General features: G+C 39.3%; 1 protein-coding gene across 2 annotated transcripts; it reads right to left on the bottom strand.

Annotated features, from left to right (window-relative positions):
• Window positions 1–1,482: 1,482 nt before the first annotated feature.
• LOC130904343 (protein Hook homolog 2-like) lies at window positions 1,483–26,579 on the bottom strand. 2 transcript variants are annotated; one of them, XM_057817048.1, is made up of 23 exons: window positions 26,309–26,579; window positions 22,293–22,375; window positions 20,688–20,760; window positions 20,541–20,591; window positions 20,247–20,379; window positions 19,634–19,701; window positions 17,465–17,530; window positions 17,292–17,372; window positions 15,248–15,414; window positions 14,620–14,760; window positions 12,233–12,434; window positions 11,977–12,087; window positions 11,806–11,893; window positions 8,689–8,755; window positions 8,349–8,486; window positions 7,766–7,853; window positions 7,456–7,461; window positions 7,261–7,295; window positions 7,105–7,187; window positions 5,267–5,370; window positions 3,384–3,491; window positions 3,208–3,279; window positions 1,483–3,093 (listed from the first exon to the last, which is right to left on the bottom strand). In XM_057817048.1, exons 1-23 carry the CDS (start codon window positions 26,351–26,353, stop codon window positions 2,965–2,967), a joined length of 2,139 nt encoding a protein of 712 aa, XP_057673031.1. In that variant the 5' UTR covers window positions 26,354–26,579; the 3' UTR covers window positions 1,483–2,964. The 2 variants fall into 2 exon arrangements, with proteins under 2 accessions (XP_057673031.1, XP_057673032.1); XM_057817049.1 differs by lacking the exon at window positions 7,456–7,461.
• Between the last annotated feature and the right edge of the window lie 235 nt (window positions 26,580–26,814).

Here is a 26,814-nt window from a genome sequence, read left to right as displayed (position 1 = left end):
TCTGACAACATCGGGGCATGCTCCTAATGAGATGGCGGATGGTGTCCTGACAGGCAGAAACAATGTCCCAGAGGTGTTCTATTAGGTTTAGGTCAGGTGAACATGGGGGAGTTAATGGTATCAATTCCTTCATCCTCCAGGTCTATGGTTCTTGACCTTGCTACAGGTACCGAACCACACGTGTTTCACACGTGCATTAACCAAACCCTTATATCTAAGGGAGCAAGCTAAAACCGAAATGAATTTCCATTAAAATTTCTTCTCATTTAGACAGCATGTTTTTTTTAAGCAGGCCAAAATGTATGTTTTCATCTTTGTGCCTGCAGCATCATCAGACCACTAAACCAAGACTGGCCCATAGCACAGATCTTAGATTTTTTTCATTCAGATTTGGAGGAATGTATCTTATATTGTTCAACATTAGACCTGCTTGGTTGCATTAAACTTGACCGTGCAGTTTGTCATGTTTACATCTCAAATGATATCAAATTTAGTGAAAAACTGGTAACACTTGATTTAACCGTGGAATCATAAGACTTTCATAAGACCAAATGAGCCACCATGAAGCTTTGCCGCCAATTGGTTCAAAGCTTCATTTGGCCATCAATGCTCCCTTGGGGGAGAGTCAACCACTGCTTCCACATGCTGTCAAAACTGTTGTCCAGTATGCCTCCTAGCATGCATTGCAGCGCTACAGATGTAAATAATCAGAATTCATGTTATGTGCTAAGTATTTCTTCAGTTACTGTTTGAGTTGTTTCATTAATTGCTAGTTAGGGTATTTGGCAACACTTTGACAGTGGTGCTGTAAGACGTGTCATAAGACAATCATAATTATGACATGACATTGTCATGAGCATTAATGTATGCTTATAACAGATGTCATGTAGTGTCATTTGGCAAATTATCTCCTTTTGTATGGATGTCAAAGATCTGAGCTGGACATAAATGGAGTTAGTAACATAATTTGCCCGATGGCACGTAATCACATCTGTCGTAAGCATTCCATGATAGTGTCACGTCATAATTTCCACGGTCTTATGACAGTCTTGTGTCAAAATAAAATGTTACCCATTAACCCAAATAAATCAACAAATAAGCCGCAGGATTGGAAATGAGGGGGAAAAGTAGCAGAAAAATTACGGTAATTGAAAGCAACTGAAATCCCTGGCGTTTGGTTTGTTTGAATTGTATACTGTATATATCACTTTCACACTAGTGTTTTCATTTAGCAATTAGACCACTTCCTTTGTTAGAGTACTAAGCAGCATTAATACTAAATGACATTACCCTCATATTGCCTCTGCAAAGCCCTTTGAGACAACGTTGTGATCCAGGGCTATACAAATAAAATTGAATTGAATCATCACCTTTGCATGTTGATTTTTTTTTTTTTAAACAACCAATTCTATCACTAAATTAAATGAGTTTCTCTAACATCCTGGATGAAACCACTGTAATGAAATACAAATCACCAGCAACCATTTTTATCTTAAACTCCCATTTATTTGTAGTGCAAAACTGGAAAAGACTACTAAATGTTTGACGTGTCAGACCCTCAAGTATCAAGCATCAAGTACAGTATGCGATCGTCTCGACCAATTTTCTAACAAATATGAGAAAATGTGAAAACATCAAACACACCACACCAATGATAAACCACAAAAAAAATGTGCACGTAAATTTTGGTCTGTAAAGACAACAGCATATGTTAACAAGATGAAGGACAAGACACGAAGCAGCAGCTTTAACATTGAATATTATGATATGGTCGAATTACGGTAACTCATCTGTAGAAAATAAGCAGTAGTTATCTTGTAGTGCAAACTTGAGAACAGTCTGCTTTAAGTATAGTAGTAAAATTCAATTTTAAAATAGTTTTAGTGTTGCAACGTCCATCACATTATGTATTTGGAGGCATTCAGTTGCCTACATTCACATTTCTGTAGTGTCTAAAGTGGTGAGTGCATTTAAGGTTTGACCCACGACCATTCTTACCCTGCTTCAAAAAATGAGGAGGGGGGAAAAAAAAAAGTCTCATGAAATAAAACTCATGAGAATTAGGACATGCAAATAAGCTAATAAATCTAAACAAACACACAGTGTGACATGCTTTTCTACCAACATCTACAGAAAATATGACAAGATAGGGAGTCCAAATGATTAGTACACCGAAAATATACCATACCAAGTCTATGAACATACTTCATTTTGAACCACACAAGGAAGGATTTGGTGACATTTTAAAGGCCACTATGGGAAAGTGCTTTGGCTGATCATGTGAACTTTGTTTCAGGACTATTCAAGTGAAAACAAGTTTAAAGATAGGACATATCCTATTGTGCAGATTGAGCCCATTCACATGAAAAAGAAAAAAAAATAAACAGCCAACCAAGTGTAGTTCAAGTAGTGGTACTTATTACAGTGTATTAACTCATTGCATGCCATTGACAGCGCTAGACGTCCAATCCATTTGAAGCCGTAGGGTGGCAGCGCAAGAACGAATGTTCCTACCCTCCCATTTCAAATGGGTTGAACGTCTACTAGCGAAAAATTCATTTCAAATATAACTGGACATCTGTCACCGTTAATGGCACTGAAAGAGTTACTTGAGGTATTTCAGCGTGGCTAACATCAACCTTATTCACGGCTGTGCTGCAACGCCACATTCCTATTCTTCCTCTGTTCAATAAGTCATCGGAAGACTGTATGACTACACTAGAATTCTAGCAACGCTAACTCTAGTGAAAGTGGCTAAAAAGAAATTTAAAAAAAAAAAATTAAAAACACTATACAGTTCTCCAAAAGACTACATTTCACCTTAAAAGGTGAGACAGGATTTTTTTGTTGTTGCTCTTCCAAACACAGGTAAGCCGCCCCATTCAAATTATGGCTATGCGGTACCGTGTAACGCCACCAGGGGGCATGTGCAGTAAAGCAGTCAAAGGCACGGAGACAGAACAGTTATCTCGGGTGGGTTCGAGCAAGGCCTCGCTTAGCGTTGGTGGCCAGCCTCTGCTGAGCCAGGAAGGACATGGACTGGTTGGGCAAGCTCAGCCTCTCGCCTGCCACTCTCTGATGCAAAGCCATCCCCTGAAACCACAGTGGTAAACTCATTTAAATTCACAGGAAATGTATTAGACGCCTATCGCCGTCAATAGCAGCCAATGATAATCAAACTTCAAGAAAATCGAGAGGGGTTCTTACCATTTTGTACCAAGCGCTAATGATGAGTTTCTCCTCCTGGTCGTGTCTTGAGCGGCTCTTTTCATAATCACGCTTAGCACAGGAACACATTAGCGACGTGTGGGACAAAATACGTTGTTAGCATGAGGTTGATCAGTGAAATGAAGCAAGGTACGAGTTAAATAATATTGTCATACCTCAAGGTGATGGATTTTTCGGTCCTTTTCTGTCAGCTGGTTCTTCAAAGCCAGGATGTCAGGTGCTACAGTCACCGGCTGTTGTTTTGGATCCAGGGTCTTGACCACCTATATACGTATACATGTATAATTGATGTAGGTTACATGCTTTTTCGTCAGTGGAAAGAATGCTAACATTTTTTTTTCCGATCTCATCATTAATACGACAGTGTTAATAGTAGTGCTGCAACGATTAATCGATTAACTGGGGTAATTCAATTTAAAAAAAGCTTTGGATCAAATTTTGCTGCTTTGAGGATTCGTTTAATTAGAGAGGCATTAAAATGGTTTTGAAAGTGTTTGCATTGAGTTTTATTGTGGATACACCCCTCTAGTGGCAGCAGTGAATGCGACATAATTCTTCTAACATGGCTGGATCCAGCTGCGCCCTGTTAAGACCAACATAAGGCTGTAAGTTTTTGTTTGAGCTAAAATGATTGTTTATGCATTCGTATTTTGGTTTAGATGTATATTTTGCAGTTTTTTTTTTTTTTTTGGGGGGGGGGGGATATGTGAACGATTTGTTAAGATCTTTGTAAAGTAAAAAAATGTTAGCATTCGATAGCATTCAAGCTAGCGGACTTTTGCTATGCAAGTGAGCCAATTGTTTTGTTGTATTTCGATCCTCATCATTATTTATTTATAATGTTTGAGGCTAAGCTTTGGTTTATTTATTTTAAACGCATTTATTGCTCTTATGAAATGAAAGTGCAATTATGCTTCGTTCAAATCCTCTTTTGAAAAATCTTAGCAAGCCTTTGTTTTACATCTCCTAAAATTTATTCTGCAATGCAAAAAATGTTCCTAGTCCAATTACTCAATTATTCGAACTACTTGATAGATTAACCGATTACTTAAATAATCGATAGCTGTGACCCTAATAGATTTTGCCAAACCATCATCACGAATATGATAACCCCTAACCCCTATAGGCTTCGTAATAACACTATCGCTAACAATTAAGCCTGGATGTTAAATCAATTTTATGATTTTTTTTTTTTTCGTGAATGATTAACAAAATAATTAGTTTCTTTTAGTTTTTTTTTTTTTTTTTTTTTTTGCTAAAAAGTAAATATAGCAACAGTTTACCAAGTTCTTCATGAGACTGTTTATTTGTGCAGTTACTACTTTATATTTTGGGGGACGGCAGCACAAATAGGCTAGGTTCATACCATAGGTCTTAATGCACAATTCTGATTTTTTTTGTCATATCAGTTTTTTGGGCGTGCCCGTTCAGACTGCCTTTGTCCATTGAGCCCGTTCAAGTATCATGCATGTGCACCAATTCGGAATCTGAGATGCGCTGAGCAAACTGACCCGCATGCGCAGGAACATCAAAACAAATGAGTACACATGCTTGCTCAATGTCATTCTAGGGTGATCATATTTTGATGTCTAAAAAGAGGACACAAAAAACAGACATAAATAATCCCCGTTTAGTCTTATATTCAAAGTTTATATGGATCGATAGCATGCATGAGGCACACAGATGCGGAGTTTGTCCCGACTCTAGGCCGTGTAAGCAATCCTGAGATGTTGCTCATTTGGAGCACAGAAAGAAAACCAAGCATTCACAGGCTTATCCTCCCCCCTCCCCACTTAATTTTTTTTATGACCGATGTCAAGCCCGCTTCTTCCCTAAAAGCCGCAGTCAAACTAGGCGCTAACGCTAATGCACAGCGCCATAGCTACTGTGGCGCCTCGTCCCAGTCTTGAAATCAAATATTCTATCCAGATAAAACATTTCAGTATTAATATCTTTATCAAATTCAATACTTTGACAACCTTAATACCAGCAATATGTGACACATTAAGCCAATGATGTTACTGTGAAAGTGACTGACCGTTTTTGCCTTCTCCACATAGCGCTTGTATCGCTCCTCCATCTGTTTCATGTCCTCGTCCTTCTTCCGCAGGATCTCCTGGAGTTCGTCTATCTTCTTTGCCACTGAGTGAAACATTTTTTTTGTTAACAACATTTACAGTGCCTTGCAAAAGTATTCAGCCCCCTTGAATCTTGCAACCTTTCGCCACATTTCAGGCTTCAAACATAAAGATGTAAAATTTTAATTTTTTGTCAAGAATCAACAACAAGTGGGACACAATCGTGAAGTGGAACAAAATTTATTGGATAATTTAAACTATTTTAACAAATAAAAAACTGAAAAGTGGGGCGTGCAATATTATTCGGCCCCCTTGCGTTAATACTTTGTAGCGCCACCTTTTGCTCCAATTACAGCTGCAAGTCGCTTGGGGTATGTTTCTATCAGTTTTGCACATCGAGACACTGACATTCTTGCCCATTCTTCCTTGCAAAACAGCTCGAGCTCAGTGAGGTTGGATGGAGAGTGTTTGTGAACAGCAGTCTTCAGCTCTTTCCACAGATTCTCGATTGGATTCAGGTCTGGACTTTGACTTGGCCATTCTAACACCTGGATACGTTTATTTTTGAACCATTCCATTGTAGATTTGGCTTTATGTTTTGGATCATTGTCCTGTTGGAAGATAAATCTCCGTCCCAGTCTCAGGTCTTGTGCAGATACCAACAGGTTTTCTTCCAGAATGTTCCTGTATTTGGCTGCATCCATCTTCCCGTCAATTTTAACCATCTTCCCTGTCCCTGCTGAAGAAAAGCAGGCCATAACCATGATGCTGCCACCACCATGTTTGACAGTGGGGATGGTGTGTTCAGGGTGATGAGCTGTGTTGCTTTTACGCCAAACATATCGTTTTGCATTGTGGCCAAAAAGTTCAATTTTGGTTTCATCTGACCAGAGCACCTTCTTCCACATGTTTGGTGTGTCTCCCAGGTGGCTTGTGGCAAACTTTAAACGAGACTTTATATGGATATCTTTGAGAAATGGCTTTCTTCTTGCCACTCTTCCATAAAGGCCAGATTTGTGCAGTGTACGACTGATTGTTGTCCTATGGACAGACTCTCCAACCTCAGCTGTAGATCTCTGCAGTTCATCCAGAGTGATCATGGGCCTCTTGGCTGCATCTCTGATCAGTTTTCTCCTTGTTTGAGAAGAATGTTTGGAAGGACGGCCGGGTCGTGGTAGATTTGCAGTGGTCTGATGCTCCTTCCATTTCAATATGATGGCTTGCACAGTGCTCCTTGAGATGTTTAAAGCTTGGGAAATCTTTTTGTATCCAAATCCGGCTTTAAACTTCTCCACAACAGTATCTCGGACCTGCCTGGTGTGTTCCTTGGTTTTCATAATGCTCTCTGCACTTTAAACAGAACCCTCAGACTATCACAGAGCAGGTGCATTTATACGGAGACTTGATTACACACAGTTGGATTCTATTTATCATCATCGGTCATTTAGGACAACATTGGATCATTCAGAGATCCTCACTGAACTTCTGGAGTGAGTTTGCTGCACTGAAAGTAAAGGGGCCGAATAATATTGCACGCCCCACTTTTCAGTTTTTTATTTGTTAAAAAAGTTTAAATTATCCAATAAATGTTGTTCCACTTCACGATTGTGTCCCACTTGTTGTTGATTCTTGACAAAAAAATTAAATTTCATATCTTTATGTTTGAAGCCTGAAAAGTGGCGAAAGGTTGCAAGATTCAAGGGGGCCGAATATTTTTGCAAGGCACTGTACAAGCATCATCTCAAATTGGAAAAAGGATGGGAAAAATCATTTTGGAGAAGAAAAAAAAAAACTCAACTGTTGCTGTCCACCTTGGGCTCCAGGTCATCAATGACTTCTCTTTTCTTTTGGAGATCAGTATGAGCTTCATGGAGCATCTCTCTGGAATGACATAAGAGTATTCTGTTGGCACATTAGACTTTTAACACTTTTGGAGTCAACTGGAACCACTTACAAATGCTCCTCCAGCTTTCTCTTCAATAAGGATGACTATAAAAAGGAAAAAATGACATTACATGATTAAATTCTAAACCATCCTGATGCTCCTTTAAATGGACACATTACACACAAACATAAAATAAAAGCTGTAAATTCAAGCTGTTAAGAGTTGAATCACAGGCCATTTGGACAGAGGGTGGGCCGTACTTACGATGGCCTGATTTTGGCACGGTTGTTTGGTGGGGCAGGCGAGAAGGGACAAGACACACAGACAGAAGAAGGGCAGGAGTTAACGCTGACTCAGCAAACGGTTTCAATTCCCACACAAATTAGTTAAAGTAGGACAAAAACTGCAACAGCAATCAAGCAAACAGTCATTTTTTTCCCCAGGCTTAGAATGTTTGCTTGAAAATTAGCATCGGATTGTTCAATTTATTACATTTTTTGTGATAGTTTTGTCATCTCTGTGTATATTTTGTCAAGGTTAGTAACATGACAAGAGACTGAAACAAATCGCTCACATCCTCAGTCTTGCTGTCCTGCTCTTGGAGTGCTTTCTGGAGCTCCTCAACCTGAGAACGCAACTCTGAGATCTGCTGCTGTTGAAGCCTGAAGAGACAGAACAATAGCTTTATTTTGGAGGAGCGAGTATAGAAGGAGGGATGAAATGCAAAAGTTAAAAGTGTGGGAAGAAGATAAGTAGTGAAAAGTGTTGATCCTTGTGCATCTGTGCGCTGCCGGGCCATGCGGCGCCACGCTCTACTGAGCATACTCAAGCCAATCCTCTCCTCCTGTTACTGAAGATGCTTCCCACACCTTGGGCCTGGTGTTGCCTGGCTGCACACACTCAGTCCACCCACATGTCCACATGCCCGCAGGCATATAAACACTCGCACACGCAGACAAGAGACAATCTGGCTTTCTGCTGTCTGTCCTCCAGTCCGCCCACACGGTCCAGAGGGTGATTTGACATTTAGGCAGATATCACTCCTACCCTCAGCCAAACACCCTTCATAATGTCAAGGAACACACGATATGGCAGCACAGAGTGGGTAGGAGTTGATTTATTCTTGCGACGTAGGTCGACGGCAGGCTGTCACCTACCTGTTTTGGGTTTCGAGAGCATTCTTGCTGCGCTGAGCCCCCTCGAGCTCAGCCTGCACCTCCACTACTTTCTGCCTGTAGGTTTCCTCCTGGACGCACAGCATCTTGTTTTCACTCTGTAAGCGCACCACTGTCTCCCTGGAATTAACACAATATGTGAACAAACCTGTCCCAGCTCTCCACCATAGCAGTAAATTGCACTGATTTTTTTTTTTTTTTTTCCCCCCAAACTGCATTCCATGAATCTCTTTTTGTAAAACTCCATGTAAAAATTCACATTCACAGTAAAATGGGACATCTCAACAACGTAAGCCATTTACACGTCAAGATTTATACGCACTTGAGCTCTGTGGGCATGATCTCAGCAGCGAGGTTTCCTACTGCGGCCTCTTTGTCACACAAGTCCCCTGTGGAGAGATTATATTAGAAATGGAACCTTTGAAGCTTTACCAAAGAAAAAAAATGAATACAACTAATTTATTCAAAGCACTGGTGCCATTTCTTCTAACTGTAAGATTATTGAACCACCAATGACAATCATGCAACACATGAGTGGGTTCTGTCCAAACGAGACATGGAATATCCATGCATTCATTTTTAGTAGATTGGATTATTGCAATGGTGTGTTTACAGGTCTTAAAAAAAAAACAATCAGGAAACTGCAGCTAATCCAGAAGGCTGCTGCGAGAGTCATTACAAACACAAGGAAACTAGACCACATAACACCTGTCATGAAATCATTACACTAGCTTCCTGTGAGTCAAATTAATTGCCTTGGACCAAAATACATGCTTGATCCCCATGTAGAATCTAGACCCCTTAGGTCACCTGAAATCGGTTTGCTGTGTGTTTCAAGAAAAAGGGGGAAAGTGTTAGCTCTTAAATCAGGCCTAAAAGTGCTATTGTTTCCTACAGCATATGAATATTCAAACACCCAATTGTATGACCTTTGCTTTTTATCCATTTATTAAATTTTGTTTCTACTTAACTGTCTTACGGATTTAACTTGACTTTTATGTATCCTTGTGTTTTAATTTCTATTTCTTAAATGTGTCTTGCTGATTTTAATGTGATGGAAAGCACTTTGAATTAAAGATGCACAGATACCGATGCCAGTATTGGCGGGGGGGGGGGGGGCAGATCCAGTGATAAAATGGCGGTATCAGCGAATACCAACAAATAGGGCGCCGATACAGTTTACCGATCCAGTATTATAACACTTGGCTGCAGCCTTCTTTCTTCTGATGCTCACTACACTTCTTTGTTGTGTGATCACACGTGATCACTTTGCATGCCAAGCAGCTATCGCTATTGACCTGCTCCAGACCAATGAGAGTGGGCCAATAGCTGCTCTTAACCAATGCCGGGGCAGTTTTTTCATATGGACGAAAAACAAACTAGGAGGAAAATGTCGGCGGTCTGGAAATACAGTATTTCAGCATAGAAAGATCTCTGTCCAGTACTATGGCTGCATGCAAGATTTGCCGCCTGAAAATTTCGAAAGGTGGGGTTAAATCGGCCAGTTTCAATACCTCGAACCTGATATAACATTTTAAGACGAAACATGTGAACGAACACAAAGAGTTTGAGGCTGCAACAGCAGGACTGCCATCCAGAGGACGGAGGCTGGACCGGAGCAAGAATCCCTGGTCAGTTCACTTCGTCTACTTTACTTTTATTGTCTTTTACTGAAAGAAATGTCGCAGTAATTTGAGACCAGTTTTACAAGGGGGGTTGCCGCCTTTCAGAAATAGAAATAAGGGACTCCTCCTTCGCGCCCAAAGCCATACAGGCAACGAAAAAAAGGGACATCCGCAAAACTCCTAAAATGCATAGAAATGTATCCATTTATAAATATTCAGTATTGGTTCAATACGAAACGCAACTTTTAATTCCCAATTTGGAACAATTCCTTATTTCAAAGGACAAAGTGCTGTAGAACCAAGCTAAGCGGCTAAGTGTATGTGTGTGTGTGTGTGTGTGCGTGCGTGCGTGTGTGTCAGAGAGACCCACTCGTCCGCTGTTTGAATTCGTGCGTAGCTATAGCTGGAGTTTAGTTATGTTGCTGCTGGTGCACAAAGAGGGAGGCTAAGGCTACATCTACACTAGGACAGATAATTTTCTCCAGGGTATTTTACAGACTATTTTTATACCTGTCCACACTTTGTTTAAGCTTCTGCAAGGTATGCCTGCATTTGCGCAAACTACGCATGCGTAGAAAGGAGAGGCCTAATGGTAAATGGTGTTATACTTGTATAGCGCTTTTCCACCTTTCAAGGCGTTCAAAGCGCTTCACACTACATCGCCATCTACCTACTGGTGACGCAGCACCAGGAGCAATGTGGGACCTTTAGTATCTTGCTCAAGGATACTTAGGTGAGTTAATCAGGGCAAAGAATCGAATCCACAACCTCTGGGTTGGGGGACAACTACTCTACCACTGAGCCACGCCCCCTAATGTTTTACGTCATCGCCTGCGCAGTTTACCTCTGAACCGGAAACTCATTGCTTGCCCGAGGCAAATTTCAAAATTACTACACATTCTAGACTGTCATTATTTTGTGATTACTTTTTTTTCGTGATCGCAATTGAACACATCACGCAGGAGCGAGAGTGAAGGGAGAGCACGCTTGGCTTTTCGCACTAAAAACAGCGACGGCATGACGTCCCTATCTGAGTATCGGAATGTTGTACGGAGAGAGCAGTCCATATTGGGCGGCGCGTAGGCGGTGAGAAACATTACCCGCCTACATTATGCGTCTAATAACTAATCCGGATAATAGGCATACTAGTATAGCCGACATGCCGTATAGTCCAACTAATTACACGTTTAAGGCCATTATCCGTCCTAGTGTAGACGTAGCCTAACAGACAGGATGCTGTGGTCAATTATTATTGCTTATAATTTAATGAAAATTGCACCGTTTGGCCTTTGAGAGCCAAAACTCAGGGTTTAAAAAAGTTCGGTTCATTAATTGTATTTTTACTTTTGGGCTAGTATTAAACATGTTTTAATTTCACGCATTTAGCAATATTTTGACCTTTTAGAGCCAAAGGTTTATTTAACTATTGTCACCCATACCAGGTATGCAATAAAAAGTTCTACTGGATTCACTTTGTAGTCTTTTTCCTGTTTCACAAAGGTAAACAGCAGCCTGACAAAGCCACGATTGCAATGATTTCACATCCAAGGATGTACCTCTTCATTCATATATATTTCAAACGAAGTGGTATCGGCCGATACTGCACAGGCAGGTAACGGTATCAGGGCCAAAAAATCAGTGCAGCTCTACTTTGAATTACCTTGTGCTGAATTTTGCTACAGAAATAAAATTGCCTTGCCTTTCGCAAAGTTTATTTCAATAAAGATTTTCCCTGACAATTGCTGTGTTTTAACAAATTGTTACATTTGTTGAGTCATTTCTTCAGCACTGACCATCATCCATGTTAAACTTACCTGCGCCGCTGAGACACTTCTGTTGGACTTGTGCACATCTCAGCTCATCATTTGTCTCCCGAAGCGTGTCCCTCTCAGACATTAGACGCTGCAAACAAACATTTTTAATTTGAGCGGGAGAAAATCAATGTTTCAGTGACATTGTACTGAAGTTCCAAGTTAATAACTCACTTCTTTCTCCTCCTTGAGTGCATTATATTTGTCATTAAGGTTCTTGTACTCAAATTGCCACTTCTCAGCTTTCATGGCCTCGGCTTGGTGCTTGGCGCTAAGCTCGTGAGCCTACGAGTCAGAGGGCATAGCAACAGGCTGAGTTGGCGAGAAACTTACACAAGAACCACACGGCTCTCGAGGCACCAGCTCAGGCCAGACTGTTTTATAGCACACACTGAAAAAGTATGGCTCTACCTCCCACTCCTCAACTTGCCTGTTTCTTGTATGTGTCCAGCTGAGCACGGAAGACATTGGCCCTGCGGAGCTCCTCCTCTAGTTCGCAGGTGCGCTGCATGTACATGGTGTTGCGCTCCTCCAGGAGGCGCACCTGTCTGCGGAGGTCACCCAGATCTTCCAGCTTCCTCTTGTAAGTCTCCACCAAAGTTTCCAGCTGGTTCACCCGGTTGGAGGAGTGCCTGAAGGGCGGGAGGAGCATCACATAAGTACAAAGCATCCCTACAGACACGTGCCTGGCCAGGATATGAACGTGCGATCGTTCCCGATTGGCTCCTCACTCTACTTGATGCTCTGACGCAAAGCGGCATCAATGCATGAAATGTCTTTTATCAACACAGATGTCAGAGTGAGGAGGTGAATGGACGTCTGTGTGTGGGTAGTGTGGGAGTTGTTTCTGTGAGTGGAAGATGATAATGGAGCTTTAGGCATTCACATGAATTCCCACATTCAATTGTGTTTTGATGTGTCATCATAGATGCCAAACGACTTGTTTCAAAAGTTTACTAATAAAACAAGAAACACAAATGGGAGATATTTTTAAACATTATACTGAATAATTGAATATGCTTCTTGGACAGCAGCATTCATGAGCACCAAACACAGCATTACAGATATAAGGAATGACAAACTCATATTTGTTGCAGACCACATCGTGGTTATGGTTTCCTTTTGACAGCCATTATATCTGCCAACTAGGGCTGCCACGATTAATCAACAACTAATCAGTGTTGCTTTTGTCAACGATAACGAAAATATTTCGGCAACAAACCATTTCTTCATAACTATGACGTCACGATGACGAGCTCAAAAGATGTCCTGAGAGACTAAAACATAACAAGATGGATGACAGCTGTCGACGAGATGAGAACGAAAAGAAAATTCACCATAGTTTCCGTCATAAGCTCACAATGTGTGATCATTTCTTATCGTATGTGTAGTTAGCACACATTAAATCAGTGTTTCCTCATGTCACTCATGTGACCTGCTGCGCCTCTCCCCCGACCCCCAGACACGTTTACTGCTTACGGCTTACTGTGACCATTCCAGGCTCCTTTTGTGAAAGGCATCAGATGCCGCTTGGTAAGTTTTGTTTTCTTGTTTTGCTTTAGCCTTTATAGGTCTGTGCTGAGTGATCATCACACACTAAACTAACTTGTAGTGCTAACATAGCGTTCACATTAGCATAGCGTTCGCGTTAGCATTAAGCACGGTGACTTGAGTGTCGTCTTAAATTCTTGGAAAACATTTTACATACAGTTCGTAGCGTCCAGGTGAGTTTAATTGCAACTAATGTGCTGTTATCCTGCTGAGTGTGTATTATCATCATGAAGATGTTGATGTCCTTGTAGACTCTTATTTATGTTCTTGCCTGTCAATGTTCATTCAAAATTGTTGGAAACCTTTTATTATTTATTTATTCATGGACTAAACTTTTGAAGTTTAGAGACAAAAACATTGAGAATTTTTGACTAAAACTAGACGAACACATTTTGAAATGTGTTATTCTTTTGAAATAACTAAAATATGACAGACTAATAAGTATTTCCGTCCAAACGATTAAGACGAAAATTAAAAGGGCTGCCAAAAACATCACTGCAACTAATCGATTATCAAATGATCCTATTTTAAGTCAATTATTAAATTTACAGACATCGTTTACCTCCAAATTTTCCAAATCCAATTTTTTGAGCTACTGTTAACCAAAGAATTGCATTTTTTCCCCATTTACGTAAAAAAAAAAAAAAAAAGGGGAAATTTCATTTTTAAATTTGTATTTTTAATTAAAATTGGAAAATAAATATTACCTTTTGCATTTTTAAATTAAGATTTTTTAAAAAACAAAACAGTAAAAAATATTATTCTCTTATTGTTTAAAAAGGAAATTTTAATAAAATATTAAAAAAAAAAAAAAAAAGAAGGAAGGAAAAAAACCAATATTCTGATTTATGTGTCCTCAATCTGTCATTAATGACTAGAGAAAATTTTAGGTCGATGCATACGATTTACTTTTTTGGAGCCACACAAAATGATGTGATAAACCAGATCTGGTCAAGTTTGACACCTATGAAATAGGGGAAATGATATATATAGCATTGTAGAATTCAGAGGGGTATCTTGCGCTCATGTCAGCTGACTTAATTTAATTTTGCATACAAAACCGTGTTATGAAGATGCGTTCTGATTACAACATTAGGATGCCAAGCTAATGTTATTAGAGAAACTACCTTTCAGGATAGAAAGAAATCAAGCAGTGGTGGGCAGGATGAAACTGGGAAATTCCATTATTATTCTAAATTTCCAATATACTTGGCCAATAAAGGTTCATAAATGACAAAAGACTTGGATAAAATTAAGTAGTCTCACCTGAGAATGTCCATCTCATCTTTGAGGGTTTGTGCTTCTTGTGCTAGACTGGTCAAATCTTCATTTCTTTGTTGCACGTTGGCCAACTCTCGCTCCAGCATGTCCGCACGCACTCGCATGTCATCTCGACTGTTCTCCAGTCTGAGTAGAACAAGTTATATGAACCAAGAAAAAGGTTAAGACAAAGGAATTTCAAAGGATTCAAAAACTCCATTAACCCCATCAACGAACTCCATTATAACAATGAATTTGAGTGTCTGAACTAAACATGGGTCAGGGTTTCCCCCCAGTGCTTTATAAACCTGTCTAGTGCGCTACAAAAGTTTAAAAAGTGAAATGGCGACATCTTGTGGTTGATATGTGAACGAACCTGTCCCGGCTCTCTGCCATTGCACTGTAATACATTGTAATTGCTTTATGGTTGTTCAAACTGGTTTTCAAGATTGCCATTTTGTAAGACTCTACATTTAAGTACTAATTAACAGCGATAGATGCCCAATACATTTGAACTGGGACTGTTGGCAGCAAATGAACGAATGTCTACCATTGATGAATAAATATTAAATTCACAGCAGAAGGATGAAAGACACACACACAGTTCAGGAGTATAATGTAATAATAATTTAACCTGTAGTTCTCCTCCTGAAGCTGCTCCATCTGACTTTGCAAAAGCAACAGCTTCTTCCCAGTGATGGCAGTGCTGGAGATGTCCAGCGAGTCGCAGCGGCTCAGCTTCTCCTTCAAGGAACGATTCTCTGTTTGGAGCGACAACTTTTCCTCCTGGGCCACAGACAGCTAAGGAGGAAAATAGAGAGAAACTTGAGGGGAACACTGCAAAGAAAGGCTTACATTCAGGAATCAAGAGAGGGATTGACAATGCAGACAGAAGATAGGCTTTCTTGAGAAAACAACCGTAACCATCCAAGCATATGACTGAGTCACAGAAAATAAAGTTGCCACTTATTAAGTAGACGCATGCTATGTTCTCATTTTACATGCTTACTCCTCAAGACTTAGTCAGCTGGTACAAAATGTTCCCAGGCGGGTGGAACTGTCTCAATGGTGAAGTTGTTAATTTTATGTTGGTGCTTTGGGTAAAGGATTGAATACAATTAAATAGACGATCAGTGCATAATACTGTTTTGAGGTCAGTTGGGGGAAGAAATTAGTTTGACTGAGGCCAAGTATGTCGTGGACAGTATATTTATTAGAGATGCACCGAAAATTCGTTGGCTTGAAATTTTCGGGCGAAAAGTGACTAGAAAAGTCGTTTCCATTTGAAAAGACTGGCCCCACCCTAAACTTAAAGTATTGTTGGCGCAAACAAAAAGCTCTGCAGCATGAACTTCAAGTGTACTCGAGCAGTGAATGAGGATGTGTTGGCTCACTGTACCTATTACTGTAGTTATCACTTGGAGTGGAAAAGCACCCGCGACATTCAATCGCACATCTTCATGCCCCCTTTGAGCAGCTAAAAACAAGGCTACCAGGTTGTCTTTCCAGATTTGAAAACTTTTATTTTGCACTTCTGCCTGTGTGCAGGCAATCAAAACTGACCTCTCTTTTGGTGACTCGAATGGGTGGTGTTGGGTTCAAGGGCCATTTCGAGAAAAGTTGATCCCTTCAATTACCATCCAAAAACAAAATATAATACAAATAGTAAAAATGAAGTACAAAGAGGGTGTATGTGAACCAACAACATATTAGCATTTCGAACACGCTTCATGCTCTATCGTGGGTCACGTTAAGCATTTAATTTTGTTCAATCTTATTTTAGTTTGTGCATTGCTGAAATGTCAGTATCAAATAAAACTTCCTATCTAAAATGAAAATATAAAAATCCCATATTTTTTTCATTAATTTTTTAATAATTGATTTCAGTTTTCGGCCTTAGTTTTCTCAAATTCAGTTTTCGGTTTCGATCAAGGATTTTAATTTCGGTGCATCCCTAATGTTGACGTTTCGGCCAAGCAAGTGGAGTCTTCAAAGGTTAGACGTGCCAGCATCGCAATATTAAAGAAGAGGGAGTGGCTACTTACCTGATGGAATCCTCGCAACCTTCACTGCACTTTAAGGACAGATTGCATGCTTTAGCACAGGACCACCAACAGCAAATTGATTTCAAAACAACAAGTGACTAATCCCTAAAGCGTGGGCTATGCAAGTAAACAAACAGGTGGGCTGAAAGAAGCAGTGTAAATTTGAGTTGGCTGAAGCTTCATCCAAACGCAACGTGTCAGTTTTAGCTTGATGTTACGCAACACTCAATGACATTGTAACTTTGTTGCGTGGGTTTATTTAAACTCTGTCATTGACGATGATAGACGTCCAATTTAATAGTTCATCCTTCTGCTGTGAATTTAAATGAGTTTATCACTAGTTGTCATCCAATTCAATTGAGCCGGGAGGCCTGGCAGCAAATGAAGATTCATTCATTCTGCATGCCAGTTCAAATAGATTGGATATCTATCGCAGTCAATGGCAGCCAATGACTTCAAATCAATTCCTTATCCCTAAACAGCAGAAAAACAAGCCAGAGTTACACAACCTCCAATCAAAACAAACTCAGTCGCACTAATCAATGAAGGCCAGCACGCACATGCTGAACAAATACCATGCAGCAAAGCAATTCTTGATGTTTGCATTCTCTTTACAAGACTTCATAAACAAACCTGATGTTCCAGGTCCCGACAGTGCTGACGAAGGTCCTCTTTTTCCCCTGCCTCCTCACTTAGAAAATAATATTTCCTGGACTGCAACACAGAATTGTCAGGAAGGTTACAAATGCTGTTTGGAGAAAAGTGAAGGCTTATAGAGAAGAGAGAAACATTTTTTTTCCTTTCACCTGGTAATCAAAATCTCCATAGGTCTCTGGGCTTCCTGGTTCAGATGGGGGCTCTCTTGATAGAAGCTACAAACCAATGACCAAAGTCAATAAAAATCTTGACTGTTCACAGAAACATAGTAATGCTTAGTTTGATACACTGTGATTAAAACTCAGTGGAGAGCTACATCAGTGTTCAAGGTAACCATGGTATGAAACCGACAAGGTTTCAAAACCACACAAATTTTCCGTCATATCGTCCCCAAAGGTATTAGCTATTTTTTATGTCCCAAAAACGCATGGAGAAATCCCTCGCTTGCAGCTGCAAGGCCCAACCCTCCCCCACCGGTTGTTGCTCCGCGTCAATTAGTCAGCTCTGCTACACAATGGCTAGAGGCGGTGAAACTCCTGAAAAATTTCCCCCATCGAAGAAAACGAAATCGCTGGTACGGAAATACTTCGGCTACAGAAAAGTTACAGACGGCTGCGGCTTGGAAGAGGGGGGGCCAACCGACATGTAAAACATGTTCGCAAAGGCTGCCTGCAGAGGAGGCAATACCTCTAATATGATTTCGCATTTATACAAAATTAAAGGTTAGTAAACACAGTCATGAACGTTTCCCACTTGCTACGAGAGTTAACTCTAACGTGTTTAGAGTGTCTAGCGGTGGTAAAACGTGTTTTTTTTTTCTCTCTGGCAACTAACTGTGTTGAGAAAGAGTAATGTAAACATGATACGAGTCATACACACGTGCTTTTTATGCATTTTTGTTGTGATGGTAATAATGTTAAGCTGTTGCTTTAGTCTCACCTGAATGACTGCATTTATTTACATTTTATTTAGATTATTTTGTTATTTATTTTAACTTATTATATTTAGGTTCCAATTTGCTAATGTTTTGAAAAATAAAAATCCTGTTCAATGGCAAAAACAGTTTTTTTTCTCTGTAATTGTAATACCACGATAACGTGATATTTTGGCTTAAGGTTATCATATCGGCACATGCCTACGCATCACTAAACAAAGTAATTAGCCACCTGTTCCCACCTACCGGATATGGAAAAGTATTACATGCTTACCGACCATTGGACAGCACAAACACTGGCCAACGGCACATTTACAGATTTATTTTCAAAAAACATTTTTACATAAATTAGGTGACAGTGGATGACTTTCCACAGCACCAATGATGACGCAATAAACATTTTGAAAATGACACTAGAATGGAACCTCCGTTTTCGCATGCCCTACTTTTAACTATTATCACCCTCAATATAGCATTCGTTAATATTAATCGTTCAGAAAAAAAAGCCATATGGATGTTGGTATTTGAAATGTTTTCATGAATAAGTGTTATGTGCAACTGTTTAATAAGTCACTATACGAGGCAAAAGAGTTTTTAAGTGCAGCTTTAAGATCATCAGAAAATCAATTAAATTCCAGATAGAACTTGCAATAAAGAAGTAAAATTGAGGATTCGTTTTCCATCTTTGCAGTTTTTCCACACACCATAAAAATGCTTCAACAAAAGATACAATTCATTGATTTATCCATTTAGAGATAGAATTCCACCTATTTTGATGTATGTTATACTCTATAACTCATTGGTTGTCACTGACAACAATAAAAATCCGATCAATTTAAACTGGGAGGGCTGCAGTGAGTGAATGAAAGTTCCTTCCCTCCCAGTTCAAATGAATTAGATGTCCACTAGTGGCAAATTAACTTAAATTCAAAGCAGAAGGGTAAAAAGAGCCACATGATTGATGTCAACTATTGTCAATGGCTTTGAAAAAAAATGCAAATGTATTTGTTTTTGATGTGTGTATCTGGAATGCATAGGAAATAATTTGAATCAAAGAAAATATTCCTTCAATGTTCCTAATTTTGGCTTGAGTCAGACTTTTGGAAGGGAGTAACGTTGAAAATCAGTGTTCTTCTGTTTTCCTAATCAAACATTATCCATTTTGTAAAAACTGAACTATATAGTTCTTGTATTGGATCACATTCAATATGCATACCAAATGAAGATTGAGTAGACAGATGAATATTTATACAACAACAAAATTTTGAAATAACAATGCTTCCTGGCACTTAATTCAGTCTCCAAATCAGGAGGCATTCTTTGATTGTAAATTAACCAAGGACTGACAACGTCTGCAAGAGCGGATCACAGAAGGGCGACTTACCTCCTGAATTGCTGTCATGACGACATGTTGGACAGATTCCTCAAGTGTCATTATCTGCTGGATTTGCTCTGGGTTTAAGAAAATGCAGAGAGCGGTGAAAGTGCAGCCAAAAAACAGATTAGCGACAAACAATCTCCTGAAAAGAAAACTCGCACCGCTTCTTCTGCCAAGGAGTCGAAGCAGCTAAGCTTGCATGACCTGATCATTTTGATCCTCTTTACAAAGCATAAGCCGAAAATTGTTCTCAAATGAGCCACTCAGTTTGCTATGACGCCGGATGAGTTATAAAACAAGAATCATGTGATATGAATTCTAACTACTCCCTGTTTCCCCTAAAGGTTGTTAGGCCTGGGTGATGAATTGATTTTATGAATACATTTTTTTATTGCATGTGATTGAAAAAAATATATATATTTTGTTGTTGTTTCTTTCACAAAATAAAATCAACCAGTAGACATCCAATCCATTTGGATTTGGAGGAGCGAATGAACGAACCAAATGAATTGGGCGTCTAGTGCTGTCAATGGCAGCCAATGGGCTCAATGTATGCCCTATAAAGGCTTAAACCTGTTTTGAGTGTTTTAAAATCGCTGTAGTAAACCACTGTTTTTACCTTGCTTCTTTTCACAGCTGACAGCACAGCCCAACACAAGCTGCACTAGCTTGCCAAGTTCAGTGATGTCCCCCATCTCACCAATGAGATTTACATCTGGCAAATGCTCTTCCAACACTTGGTGACCCAGTATCTGTTGATGAAAATGAGATTACAACAATAGAACAAGCCAAGACAAATATGGCTTCAACTGTGTGGACAGCTTGGCAAACGATTGATGTATTTTTTTTTTACCCAGAAAAAATATGCAACTGTAAGCGGATCAAATGTTTATGAAATTAAAATATTTCTTACATCATGGTAATATTCCAGCATGCTCTTGAGGATCTTTTTCAAGTTGCTGACCTACATGTGAAAATCAATATGGTTAGTTTAAAAAAATAAAATAAAATAAAAAAAAAATTAAAAAAAACACTTTTGTTGTACAGAATTTGTCATTGCCTTGAGGCGCCAGTTGTCGCCACTCTCTTCCTTGATTCTAACCAGCCAGGTCTCATTAAACCAAGAGGGGTCTCTGATGATGACAGGACAAGAGAAAACAAGTGATGAATTGGAAACTATATAATATTGTCTACACTATTGACACATTTGAAGGTTTCACTTATTTTTGGCTGGTAACGTGACAACTTAATTTCAGATAGGTGGAACAACATTAGGTTCACACCTATTTTGGTCAAAAATATCATCATCACCTGAAGTAGGGTTGGGCATAGTTTGAAATTGAATGATTCCAGTTTCGATTCCAGATTCTTTTAAGAGGCAGAGTAAAAAATAATACAAAGACACAGGGTCAAAAAATTTATAGAGTTTAAAAATGTATTAGTTTATATTAATGTCTTAACTTCTGGATGATTTTTTTTTAAATTATATGACTTTAAAATTATTATTATCCATTATTAATACAATTAATATGAAATTTATGAATTATATGAACTTCTAACAGGGCTATTTTTAACTTGTATATAAATATCACTCTTTGAACTTGAATGTGATGAAGTTTCTTTCCATGGGAGTGCACTTTCAAAAAGATGTTCATTTTTCAAAAGCTCACGGAGAAAACATTTACACATATTCTTTTGCCACACATGTACCTTAGCTGGGAGCTACGACGAAGCGTTAGTATAAATTCTTCGATTGATTATAATTTGAAGATCTCTTAATACTGTTGATTTTAACGGAGGTATCTACTGCTTTAAGATGGCGGCTGTTTGCTAACGGCAGCACGTCTGTCATTTCGCATCTAGTCCTCTAGTCCTAATGCTGCCGACTGTGTCATTTTGCATCCTACAGTTGTTCTATATACATGATATCAACCATAGCCCGACGTAATATGACAGCTTCTCGTACTGTTTTCCATCCATCCATCCATCCATCCATCCATCCATCCATCCATCCATCCATCCATCCATCCATCCATCCATCCATCCATCCATCCATCCACTGTTTAATCTGGGGTTGGATTGCGGGAACAGCAGAAGACAGGTAATTTATTGTGATACTTACCTTTCTGAATGGTTAGAGGACCGGCGCGGCACTCAGCTATGCTACTCGGCACTTGTATTCCATGAAGAAGCAGGTGTTTAATCATATTGGTCGTGCAGCCACCTTTGCATGATATAGTTGTGTTGCGAATGTTACACTGAGCTGACTGGTCTTTTTTTATTTTGTAAAGTTGAGCCAAACTTTTGAGCGCCGCCACACGGTGTTCATGGTTGTAAATGGTAAATGGTGTTATACTTATATAGCGCTTTTCCACCTTTCAAGGAGCTCAAAGCGCTTTACACTATCTCGCCATCTACCTACTGGTGACGCAGCAATCAAGATGCAGTGCACAAACACGTGCTTCTTGTAGCTGCTTCTTCGTGGTTTTCGGAAGCAATTTTGTTCCGCTCGGTGGTCAGGGAATCGAAACATGAAATCGGAATTTTAAAATTCGAACGTTCTGGGAGAGTCAGAGTGTTAGAGGCGGGTCCCATCGATGCGCGATGCTCGATACCCAACCCTAGCCTGAAGGTTGGTAAAATACATGTAAAATAAAATACTTACATCGTGTTTAGGACGTGTGCTATGGCCACTCCACTTGTTAGGTCTTGCTTGCTGTTGCATGATGGAACCTGGAATGTCTGCAACTGAAAAAATTGACATAAGAAGTGAAGAACACTATATTATTTACTGTACATACTAGAGGCGTGCGAAATTTCCGATTCTTAGATTATTCGCGATTAGGCTGTGGAAGATTCGAGAACGATTCACAAACATCCAAATTCCGATTATTGAATTATACCAGGTAAAGCGGAAATAAAACACAGCGCGATCTTCAGGACGCAATGAGGAACAGACCGAGAGTAAATATCATGTTCAACTCATGCCGCTAGATGAAAAAAAAAACAATAATACCTGACTGCGGCCGTCAACCGCTACAAACAGCGCCCAGTTGCTAGTTGCTACAAACATACGGCAACAAACATCTATGGTAGATATCACATATATCTAGAACTAGATGTGAAATGACAGACGACGGCCGTGTTAGATCATATACCAAGAACTAGATGCGAAATGACAGACTTTCCCGCGCTAGTAAATAGGCGCCATCTTAAAGCAGTAGACTTTTCTAGAAGTCTCTGTTGTAGCGAACCTAATTACTTTTTATCTATTAAAAAAAAAAAAAAAAGGCAAAATCTTGACTTGAATGTATCTTTAAATGATGAAACAGTTTTAAACTTTCACGTCGAAAGTACACAGAAGGGAAATTATGGAATAACGGGAGCAAGTTTAACAACTTTAACGGTTGATTCACATTAAAGTAATTGAATGCAGTTTAAAGCTGCCGATACAGAATGGGGACTTGAGTATCTTATTTACCGTTTTTAACGGTTAACTTGATACTGAAATAGTCGTTTGTTTAGCCTGAGAGGATTTTTGGACAATTTTGGAAGTAGTGCACAAAAAATTAAAAAGGGGGGGGGGGGGGGGTTGTGGTTCATCAATAATCGATTTATAATCGAATCGGAGCCTCCGAATCGTAATCAAATCGTTAGGTGCCCAAAGATTCCCACCTCTAGAACAAATAGATAAAATCGCAAGACGAACTTGTCATAAACAGTCATTAAAAAAAATAAGGTTCCCCGATTAATCTTGTCTTTTATTTTGAGAATAACATTAACTCATTGGCTGCTACTGATGGCGCTAGACATCCAATACGTTTTGACTGTAAAAATGGATTGGACGTTTAGTGCCGTCAATTTCACTGAAAGATGAGCATTCACAGCCTGTCTTCCCAGTTGACGTCTATCATTGTCAGTGGCAGGAAATTAATTATCAGGTATTTGCGTGAAATATTACTGTGTACTATGCACAATTTTTATTTTTTAACATGGAGTTGTCACATGAATCCTCAGTTTCTTAATGAGGTTCTTTGTATGTTCCTTTGACCATGTAAATTGTATTTAAAAATGTAATATAGACACGTTTTTAAAAAACAGTACACTACCTTTATTATTCTTAATGTCTATTAAATTGAGTCTCAACTTAACAACAAAGAAAATAGGTGTTCTGGGGGGGGGGGGGGACGATCCATTCATTTGTTCTCATTAGTTTAGGATTTGGCCTTGACAGGTCACTAGTCAATTGCATGTAACTATTCACACTCACTCACCTGTGGCCCATGAGGAGTTTTTACACCAGGTGTGTCACTGGCTACATTGAAGTTATTGTTTCCTTTGGAGGGCCATCATATCTGCCAGCTAGGGCTGACATAATATTTTGACTAATCGACAAAAATTGAGTCTTAAATAAATCGGCTACTATTTTGAACACTATTTTGATAGTCGAGTAATTGTTCAGAGAAATTGTTGACCTAAAATGGTCTGAATCCTCGTTTTTTTTGGCCTCTTGATAATATACTCTTAGATACGCAAGTTTTGGTTTTGTTTTTTAAACAAATATTCACTTACATATGTACGTTTTTTTTTAATTGAAAAAAAAAAAAGAATTAAAAATAAAATAAATATAACTAATGGAGTGCATATCCGATGTGAAGCAGTGGCTAGCGCAAAACTTTTTACATCTTAACGAAAGCAAAACTGAATATATTACTTTTGGCACACCTTCTATGTTAAATGCCCTTGAGCCCAACCCTGGCACTCTGGCTCCCTTTTCTAAAACACATGTTAAAAATCTCGGAGTGATATTCGATTGCAGGCTCAACTTTGAAAAACAGATTAGTTCTGTTGTAAGAGCAAGTTTTTTCCAGCTCCGTCTCTTGGCCAAAGTGAAGCCTTTTCTTACTCGCCACGACTTGGAAAAAGCAATTCACGCTTTTATAAGCTCGAGGCTGGATTACTGCAACGCACTTTATGTTGGTCTTCCCAAGTCCTCAGTTTCTCGTCTCCAACTTGTTCAAAATGCTGCTGCTCGATTTTTAACAGATACACCTAGACGTGAACATATTACCCCCGTGCTATCGTCGCTCCACTGGCTTCCAGTCCATTTTAGAATTGATTTTAAACTTTTACTGTTTGTTTTTAATTCTATTAATGGCCAGGCTCCTTCTTACTTATCAGAAATTTTAACCATCCGTAACTCTGGCAGGACTCTTCGCTCTACCGGCCAACTTCATTTGCAAGTCCCAAGGTCCAAACTCAAACAGTGGGGAGACCGATCTTTTGCGGTTGCTGCACCCAGGTTATGGAATAGTCTTCCCCCGGAGATCCGCACCACTACAAATTTGGGCCTTTTTAAATCTTGTTTAAAGACACACCTTTTTAGACTCGCCTTTCCCCAAGATTAGTTTAGCCTGGTTTTATTTCCTTAGGGTTTTTAATGTTTTCGGATTTTATCTGTTTTATTGTTTTGTTTGCTGTCTGACTAATCGTGATGCGATGTTTCGTTTCTTTTTTTCTTTTCTTTTCTTCCTAATGTCATTGTATAATACTTTCCTGCCTTTTATTTACTATGTGCCATGTTTGTCTTTGTTGTAAAGCACTTTGGGGACCTTTCGGGTTTTGTAAAGGGCTATATAAATAAATTTGATTTGATTTGATAACTAAATAAAATTAAAATTAAAAAAATTACAAAAAGAACATACAGTAAATTTTTTCTAAAATATATTTTTCATTTTACATTTATAATTCTATATATGTTTAATAAAAAAACAAAAACTAAACATGTTTATTTTCAAAACGTCCATTCCTTCAGATATTTTAAAGGGGGTGAAAACAGTTAATATTCTCATATTTATGTAGTCCTTGATCTTTCAATGAGGACTACAGAAATTTCATTTAAATTCAAATTTAGCCAGGGGAAAAAACATGAGGTCGATGCACATGACTTTCACGTGCAACACAAAATGACGTGGCAGGTTGGATCTGAAATCTTGGCCCAGTTTTGCACCTGTGCTTAACACGTTTTGAAATATGGCTAACAAGCCAAATTATCTTCAGAAAACCCAGAAAAGGAGAATCCAGATTCAAACCAGGACTGTTAATTACACTCAAACCACTTAAGAGTCACTTTCTCTCACTTTATCATTTATTTGTAAGAAACATTGTTTTAATTGTTATTTACCTATTTAATGCACTTTAATCCACATTCATTTACTTTTTGTTGAACTGTGCCATACAGATGGATTTCCTTACCTATGTGTAAACAGTGACTAGATAACACTGAATTGATGTTTAGAATAAATTGTTTGTGCTGGTTTAGTCCCTCACACCCGTGGCAGCTGATTCTTATTTTGGCCGAGAAGCTGATATGTTAAAACCGAAGTCGCTCATATTAAGTTTTAATTATATCGGTAATTGCTGACACTGTAGTCAAGAAAAAGATAAGACAACAGAGTTTAACAAGTTGCTGAGACCGAGTTAGCTGAGCGGACTAGCGTTGCTATCTGGGCGCGCTCAACTTTCACACCTGTTTACACGCCGACTACGTCCATTTTGTCATTTTAGGTGATCGTATCATCTCGCAAAGCACGTTCCTTACGCGCTAATGTTGATTACGCCACTGTTGTCCTGTCACCTGTTAGCATTAGCACAATGCTACGCTGCTAAAGTCAAACTCACCCACGTTAGAAGTGAGTCACACAGCTCGGCTTTGTCCAGGCTCATTTTGTTTTGGGGGGGGAGCTTTGCTTTGTTACCGTGAGAGCGTCGACTTCGGGTTTAGAGGAGGAGATAAATGTTGCTTCCGATACTTTCCGCCAAAGTTACTTGCGGACTCCAGGTGATTTCCACGTCAGTCAAACTGAACTGCCATGGCCTCCTCTTGAGCTCCTCCTGCCTGTCGCCTGCGCCTGTTGCCCTTCTTCGCTTGTGTCTCACCTCCAGCCCGCCCAGCGAGCTTCCGTATTTAGAGCGTTTCCATGGAAACAGATTATGTTACGGGTCAGTTTGTCTGAAATAAATAGGCTAAATAGGACAATAATAACACCATTGATCACGAAAACAATTATTATAAATTTGACTTTAAATTACAATCGGGGAAATAGAGTTCGCCCGTTCATACGTCACGTTGTTATAGTAAACGTGACATGAATTATTTCTCACATTGGACATTGCACGAAGGAATA

This window comes from Corythoichthys intestinalis, chromosome 16, assembly GCF_030265065.1.
Source record: "Corythoichthys intestinalis isolate RoL2023-P3 chromosome 16, ASM3026506v1, whole genome shotgun sequence".
In the NCBI taxonomy this organism is placed as follows: domain Eukaryota; kingdom Metazoa; phylum Chordata; class Actinopteri; order Syngnathiformes; family Syngnathidae; genus Corythoichthys; species Corythoichthys intestinalis.
The sequence above is the reverse complement of the archived record's forward strand: the minus strand, read 5'-3'. Positions and strand labels throughout refer to the sequence as shown.

Bases quoted from the DNA above. Each gene is read 5' to 3' on its own strand.
- LOC130904343 (XM_057817048.1), bottom strand. From the start codon at position 26,353: ATGAGCCTGGACAAAGCCGAGCTGTGTGACTCACTTCTAACGTGG. The intron at 17,373-17,464 runs GTGAAAGGAAAA...TCTGTGTTGCAG, and splicing joins ATGGAGATTTTGATTACCAG to TCCAGGAAATATTATTTTCT. The intron at 14,761-15,247 runs GTTAAATTATTA...TGTTCTACTCAG, and splicing joins CTTCAGGAGGAGAACTACAG to ACTGGAGAACAGTCGAGATG.